The 8,088-nt window shown below is 44.7% G+C and overlaps 1 protein-coding gene across 1 annotated transcript; it reads left to right on the top strand.

Annotated features, from left to right (window-relative positions):
• The first annotated feature begins 6,445 nt into the window (after nt 1-6,445).
• Nucleotides 6,446-7,585, top strand: LOC140191695 (transcription factor Sp9-like). Its single transcript, XM_072249348.1, has one exon. It carries the CDS (start codon nt 6,446-6,448, stop codon nt 7,583-7,585), a length of 1,140 nt encoding a protein of 379 aa, XP_072105449.1.
• The last annotated feature ends 503 nt before the right edge of the window (nt 7,586-8,088 follow it).

The raw sequence follows: 8,088 nt of genomic DNA, 5'->3' as shown, positions 1-8,088 counted from the left end.
TGCATTCAGTTCTGGTCCCCACATTTTTCCCAGGGCTGAAATGGCTAACATGAGGGGGCATAGTTTTAAGGTGCTGGGAAATAGGTACAGAGGAGATTTTTTTTACGCAGAGAGTGGTGAGTGCATGGAATGGGCTGCTGGCGACGGTGTTGGAGGCGGACACAATAGGGTCTTTTAAGAGGCTCCTGGATAGGTACTTAGAGCTTAGAAAAATAGAGGGCTATGTATGGGTAACCCGAGGTAATTTCTAAAGTAAGTACATGTCCGGCACAACATTGTGGGCCGAAGGGCCTGTAGGTTTTCTATAATTCTATGATTATACGATCATGGAATCGATCATAGGATGTGGAAGTTTTGGAAAGCATGCAGAAGATGGTTACCAGGATGAGTGCTTGGATTAGGCGGCATGTGCAAATACGGAGTTGATGGAATAGCTTGGAACGTTTTCTCTGTAGCGGCGGAGGCTGAGGGGAAGTTTATAAAATTATGATAGCGTAGGCAAACGGCATCTCTTCCTCAGGATCTAATGTCTAATAACAGACGATATACATTTAAGATGAGAGGGGGTAAGTTCAAAGGATATGTGTGGGGGCATTTTTTTTAACAGAGTGCTGGGTGCCTCCGGTGGCAGTGGACGATAGAGTTGTTTAAGAGACTCTTAGATGGGCTCCTGGATGTGCCGAGAATGGGGGTAACACGCTAATTTGGAGCCATACCGGGGGCCGAATGGCCTGGTTCTATGCTGTTCCAAGAGTCACAGTCCCTTCAGTACATGGAGTCTACGCCGAATATACCGTGACGTATCCGTAAATAAAATATCAACCACCGGACACCATTCTATTTTTTTTTATTCGCGCAACATTCCTATAAAACTGTCCCCAGATGTTCACCACTGCCTCAAACAAGAGAAAATCTGAAGATGCTGGAAATCCGAGCCACGCACACAAAATGCTGGGTTAACTCAGCAAGCCAGGCAGCAACTAGGAAAAGAGTACAGTCGACGTTTCGGGCCGAACTCCTTCGGCAGGACTGTCCTGTGTGTTACCACTGCCTATACACTAGCGGCAAGGTGCAATGACCAATCAACCCATCAAGAGACTGCGCGTCTTTGAGGTTTGGGAGGAAACGGGAACACCGGGAAGGGGAGGGGGAGACCTACACAGTCACAGAGAGAATGTAGAAGTAAACGCGCGCGGAGAGCACCCGAGGTCAGGATTGAACCCGGGCCTCTAGAGCTAGAGAGGCAGTAGCTCTTATCGCTACGCCACCCAGCCGCCTAATATTCTTCCCAGTTGCTCCAAAAAAGGATTTGGCAACGGAACTGTTTTCCTTCATTTTCTGAAGAATTTAGACCGCTTGAGCGACTACAAATGGTAGACGAATATCTATCCTTCCAGTAACAGCTGCCTGCAGACTTTCGCCAAAGCTGGGCGTCAGGCAGATTGATGTTATAGCAGTTCTGTGGTGCCTGGAGTTCGGGTTGCAAACCTTGAAGAGGTAGCAAAGGGTAATGAACTTTTTCTAGTATTTAGGAATGGTCGGTCTGCAGTGGGAGCAAGTGCAGCGAGGTCTGATGACGGTGGGGCGCGATGAACGGGAGGGCTGGTGGGGATAAACTGGGGTAGGTGCAAAAGGCGGATGACCCGACGGCTTAGAAGTCTTGACAAAGACGATGGAAACAGTTCAGGGGAGATTAGACGCTGCAGATCTGGTAATATTTTTGACGACAAATAATTAAAGAAATGTACAAGAAGCGCTGGCACTAGAAATCAGCATCCATCATCATCCAGGCCATGCTCTCTCTCGCTGCGGCCATCAGGAAGGAGATACAGAAGCCTTAGGTTCCACACCAGCAGGTTCAGGAACAGTTATTACCCCTCAACCATCAGGCTCCACCAGTGTGGATAACTTCACCCACCTCAACACCTAGCCGATTCCACAATCTATGGACTCACTTTTAAGGATTCTCCAACTCGTGTCCTCAGTTCTATTTATTTACTTACTTGTTTGTTTATTTGTGTATTTGCACAGATTGTCTTCTCTGCTGTTTGTCGATCGTTGTGTGTAAGTTTTCATTGATTCTATTCTCTTTCTTTGTTCTACTGTGAATGGTCACGAGAAAATGAATCTCAGGGTAGTATATGACGACATATAGGTAATTTAATAATAAATTTACTTTGAACTTTGAACTTTGACTCATACGTTTGAAGGAGCAACTTGAACAACGGTTTATTTTGCTGACGTGATGAAGAAGAATTAAAACTTGAGGAACTCTGTTAGCGAAGGCAATCGACTAATCATTCTTCCAAAATCTAGTAGAGCCCCCGTGTTGTCTGCGGTTTCCCCAGCTGCTCAGTTTCCCACAACCCAAGATGTGCAGGTTAGACAATTGGCCGCTGTAAATATGCAAAATGTAAGTGGAGGAATAGGACTGTTCTCTGAGTTGACATAATTTAATGCATTGAAAGCCCTCCCCTTATGCTGCAAGGAAGTATAAGAATGATCCACTGTAAGAAATACTAAACTCCAGGAAATAGCAAAATATATAATAAACACAAGAGATTCTGCAGATGCTGGAAATCCAGAGTAACATAGAAAATGCTGTTGGAACTCAGCAGGTCAGACAGCATCCATGGAGAGGAACATTTCAAAGTGAGTCACGATGCTGGGTCTCGGCCCCAAAAATCTACTGTTTATTCCTCTCCATAGATGCTGACTGGCCTGCTGCGTTCCTCCAGTATTTTGTATGTGTTATTCAGACAAATAAAGTGAATCTTTAAATCTTTAAGATCAACCAAATACTTATGGAGAACTAAGCAAACACAAGATATTCTGCAGATGCTGGAAATCCAGAGTAACACACACAAAGTGCTGAAGGAACTCAGCAGGTCAGGCAGCATCTATGGAGAGGAATAAAGAACCAACATTTCAGGTGGAGAGTTTTCATCAGGACTCAAACATCAGGATTTCAGACTCTCAACAAAACATGCAAGAGTCTGGAATACTCTACAAAATTTAGCTCCTGTCTTGCAGGCTAGAAAACAGACCCAGTTGAAATCCATGGGGTGAATTGTTTACTGATCCATTTTGAAATAGGCTGTACAATTACTAGCAAATAAATCTGTAGATGATGCAAATCTGGGATAAGTCTGTTCCTCTTTCTGCACTTGCTGTATGACCTCTGACCTGCTGACTGTTTCCAACATTTTGTTTTTATTTGTGTACAACCACTAGCAATTGTTTCCCTCCTATTTGCCAGATTTCTCCAGTTTCATTAGTTCGTTCCTTCCTGGTAATGAATGGATAACATTGGTAGAGTCAATCAGTGGGGTGGATGAGTGAACAATGAGCTAAGTTCAGGTGTAATGGTCTTTGTGGAGTCTACACGTTCGCACCATATGGCTACATCAGTTTCCTTGGGTGCTCCAGTTCCCCTCCCACATCCCAAAGACATACAGGTTGGTAGGGCAATTGGCCAGTGTAAAACTGCAAAGAGAAGCTCAAATTTTTCAAAAAAATTAACCTTGATTTAGTACAACTCCTAAATACTTTGCTGGGAAACCTAAGGTTCCTTCAAGTCCTATATTGAATCAGGTGACTTTAATTGGTAGGATCAAGCGGCCATTGATATGGATATGCAATGGTTATCTAACTGAACCAACAATCCAAATGTTTGGACTAATAATCCCAGGATGACAAGTTCAAATGCCAGCAGAGCAATGGGAAATACACTTGAATTAAAAAGCAGGCACTAACAATAGTAACCATGAAACTGCAATGCAAGAACTTTCTCTGTATCTGCAACAATATATTCTGCATCAACACACAAAGGAACTGGAGGAACTCAGTGGGCCAGGCAGTCTCAATGAAGGGATATTTGGATTGAGACTTTTCATCAGAACTGTAAAGAAAGGTGGTGGTGGGGGTGGGGGGGGATAACCAGTCCTTCACATCTGATTCCATCTTGTTACACCCATCCCTACACCTCCTCCCTCACCACCATTCAGTGCCCAAAACAGTCTTTTCAGGTGAGGCAGTGTTTCACATGTGAATCCGAAAAAAATCATTGCTGACACCACCAACCCTGTAAACTGCCTTTTCCCAAGCCTTACTTCATTGAAATGCGATAGGACTATTAAAACAATAACACCACGCCATCTTAAAAGTTTCTTCCCCCAGGCAGTTAATCTGATCAACCCCCACCCCCACACCCCCTCTTATCATGGCACTGCACTGTAAACACTTTAAACCAGTTTATAATATTGTTTACAGCCTCAGTACGCGATGGTATTTATGTACATTTTATTTCATATCCATACTTTAACCTCTAACTTTATTTTTATATAATTCTTTATTCTTATAATTATTGAATGTTGTTTTCTGTTGCATCTCACACACTGACCAACACACCATAGCAAATTCCTAATACATGTAAATATATAAGACAAATAACAGCACAAGACCATATGGCATAGGGGCAGAATTAGGCCATTCAGCCCATCGAGCCTGCTCTGCCATTCCGTCAGGGCTGATCCCAGATCTCACTCAACCCCATACACCTGCCTTCTCGCCATTTCCTCTGATGCCCTGACCAATCAGGAAACAATCAACTTCCACCTTAAATATACCCACGAGCTTGGCCTCCACCGCAGTCTGTGACAGAGCGTTTCACAGATTCACTACTCCCTGGCTAAAAAAATTCCTCCTTACCTCTGTTCTAAAAGGTCGCCACTCAATTTTGAGGCTGTGCCCTCTAGTTCTGGACACCGCCACCATAGGAAGCATCCTCTCCCCATCCACGCTATCTAGTCCTTTCAACATTTGGTAGCTTAAATAAAGTTGATGCTTGATCTTCTATCCTTCGTTATACTGCCTACCTGCCCTTCTTCAAGGCTATTTCCTTTCGCAGATGCTGCCTGAGCCATTGAGTTCGTCCTGCTGGTTTGTGTGTTGCTCCAGATGTCCAGGATCTGCAGACTCTTGTGTCTCCACTATATTCTATATTCTGCAGTCTGTTTTCAATTATCTCAATGTACTTACGTACGTATGTATGGTATGATCTTTCTGGATGGCATGCAAACAAAAGCTTCTCACTGTATGCATGGTGCATGTGACAATAATGAACCAATAACAGCATCAATGCAAAAAGGTGCACCAATTATTAGCCTTATCCTGTCTAATAGTGACTTTTGGCCCATTGCTAAGCGGTTAATATTCAAATCCCTTATGAAATGGTCCAGCAACCCACTTCAAAAGCATTTAGAAATGGAAATATATATTGTTTTGTCAAAAACTCTGACATTTAGTGAAAACATAAAATATAACTTTGATCTTACACAGGCTGGATTGTTAGCAATGATTACTTTCAACTGGGTTTTCCAGTCTCTTCTCACATTCCTAAGAAATATTGACTGATAGTCTCATTGCTCCGAGTATAGGTGATGATGGAATCTGGAGAGAGTTGATGATGTGGGGCAAGTATTGTGGGATCATTGTAGGATTACAGAGGGTGAGAGATGAAGGTTGTGCTGACTGGTTGCATCATGGTCTGGTACACCAATTCAAGTATGCAGGTCCACAAGAAGCTGCAGAAAGTAGTGGACTCAGCCCAGTGCAACATGGGCACATCCCTCCCACCATTGAAAGTACCTACATGAGTTGATGCCTTAAGAAGGCAACATCTGTCATTAAAGACCCCACCATCCAGTCCATGCCATCTTCTTGCAGTTACCGTCAGGCAGCAGGTTCAGAAACCTAACGTCCCACACCATCAGATTCAAGAGCACTTACTTCCATTCAACATTCTGTTCTTGAACTCACCAGCAGAACCCTAATCACTACCTCAATATAGCAACATTAAGACCACATGGACCACTTTGCATTGCAATGGACTAAATTTCCTTTTTTTGTTTTAATTCCATTCTTTCTTGTGTGAAATTGTATACTTTGTTAATTTTTGATTTTCCATTCTTTCTTGTATGATTTTGTTAGATTTATGTTAATTTATGTTTTTCTTGTGTATTTGATTCTATATGCATGTGATGCTGCAGCAAGTAAGTTTTCATCGCACCTGTGCATATGACAGTAAACTTGACTTTGACTATTAGACTTTGACTCAATGGGCTACTGGGCCTTCTTCCATGCCCTTCAGGACCTTCTCTGTTAAATATGAATACTTCTCGCAGTTCTGTATTGATGTATGTTAGTTATCTTGTCAAAGGCATGCAGCTGCAAAGGGTTGTGAAAGAGCCACATTCTTTCTGTGGCAAGCTTGCAAATGCATTGATAAAATGGCGCGCTATTATAAATTTGACAAATCTAATGACAAGCTTGACTTGATTTTTTTTTCCCCCTCGCTGGCTCAGAAAGAATCATCCTTTATCCCCCGCTAACATCTCCTATCTTTTGCAGTCGGCCTCGGCTCCAGGTGGAGATCGTCTTGGCAATGCAAACGGCCACATGGAGTAGCATCGGGGAACAACCGGCCTCACCTCTAACCTCCGGCTTCAACTCTTGGAAATCGGCAGCCCTTCCCAAGAATCTAGGCATCACCACGTCCGGAAGCAGTGCCTTCAGCCCCTCAAACACAGCTCCCAATTTTTCCTTGAATAACAAGTATGCCTTGCTCAACAGCCCAAGCTTAAAGACTCAGGATTGTGGTCAGTTTAAGCCCAACCTCCAGTCAACGGTTGAATACTTTTCAAACCCCTTGCACCCACGTGTTGACATGGCTCACTATCACGACTCCTGGTTTAGACCCTCCCATCAAGGGGGTCCCTCTGAAGACGGGGGTCTCTCGGCCACCTGGTGGGACCTACACGCTGGCTCGAGTTGGATGGACCTGCAAAATGCAACAGCAGGTCTCCAGAACTCGACTCATCCAGCTGGGTTTCAGCCCCCTCTGGGCAACTATGGGTCTGAGCACCAGATCTGTGGTCCTGCAACTCACCTCTTGCAGCCCAACCAGGTTATGATCAACCAGGATGGATACAAGCATACTGAGCCTGTCCAGGAGCCCCTGGTCTTGAACCAGACGCTGGATGGAGCCTCTAGACCAAAGGGTGCCCGACGGTCATTGTCTCGAAGCTCGGCGCAGGGGAACTGCCGTTGTCCCAATTGCCTCGAGGCTGAAAGGCAAGGGGCATCGGTGGAGGGAAGCAACAAGAAGAAGATGCTGCATAATTGCCACATCCCGGGATGTGGGAAGGCGTACGTAAAGACCTCTCACCTCAAGGCTCACCTAAGGTGGCACAGCGGAGACCGGCCTTTCGTCTGTAACTGGCTCTTCTGTGGCAAACGCTTCACCCGCTCTGATGAGCTCCAGCGTCACCTGCAGACCCACACGGGCTCCAAGAGGTTCCTCTGCCCTATCTGCAACCGGGTCTTCATGAGGACCGACCACCTAACCAAGCACATGAAGACACATGGCGAGGCCAGCCAGGCGGGCACCAAAGAGAGTGGCAGAGAGGGCAGCAAGTGTATCTCGCTGCCTGGGCCTCCCCAGTCTCCAGGAAGCCTGCAAAGAGACTGTGAGGGGAAGGGGGTCAGCGATGGACTCCAAGTTACTGATGTACAGCAAAACTGAGACCTTGCAAACATGTCTTCATTGTAAAATTTAGATATTGTTAGTTTGTGAAATAGTTGCACTTGCTAAGCGCTGTATGTTATGGTATGGACTCTGAAGGAAGTTCAACATTCCCAGAAAATGTTACCCTTCTCCAATAATCTTTGCATTATTAAAGCGGCACTAAAAGGCATGGTGAAAATCTGTTTTACTTTATTTACAAAACTGAGAAGTTATGACATGAAAGGAGGCTATGCAGCCCAACGTGCCTGTGAATTCCAGCTGGTCCTGCTGCCCACCCCACTGCCCCCCTCCCCTTCATGCCATTTACTTCTCCTTTCAAGTACTTATTCCAGTCCGCAATTGAATCTGCTGTCACAGTGCCCTTCATATTTTACCTCTCCTTGTCCAAAAAATATTGTCTCATGTTGCTTTTGTTTTCTTACCAGTCACCTTCAAGCTATAAACACACGAGATTCTGATTCTGACACATGGATCAAAAGGTGCCTTTACTGTATGGCACA

The sequence above is a fragment of the Mobula birostris genome, chromosome X (genome assembly GCF_030028105.1).
Source record: "Mobula birostris isolate sMobBir1 chromosome X, sMobBir1.hap1, whole genome shotgun sequence".
NCBI classification, from domain to species: Eukaryota; Metazoa; Chordata; class Chondrichthyes; order Myliobatiformes; family Myliobatidae; genus Mobula; species Mobula birostris.
The sequence above is the reverse complement of the archived record's forward strand: the minus strand, read 5'-3'. Positions and strand labels throughout refer to the sequence as shown.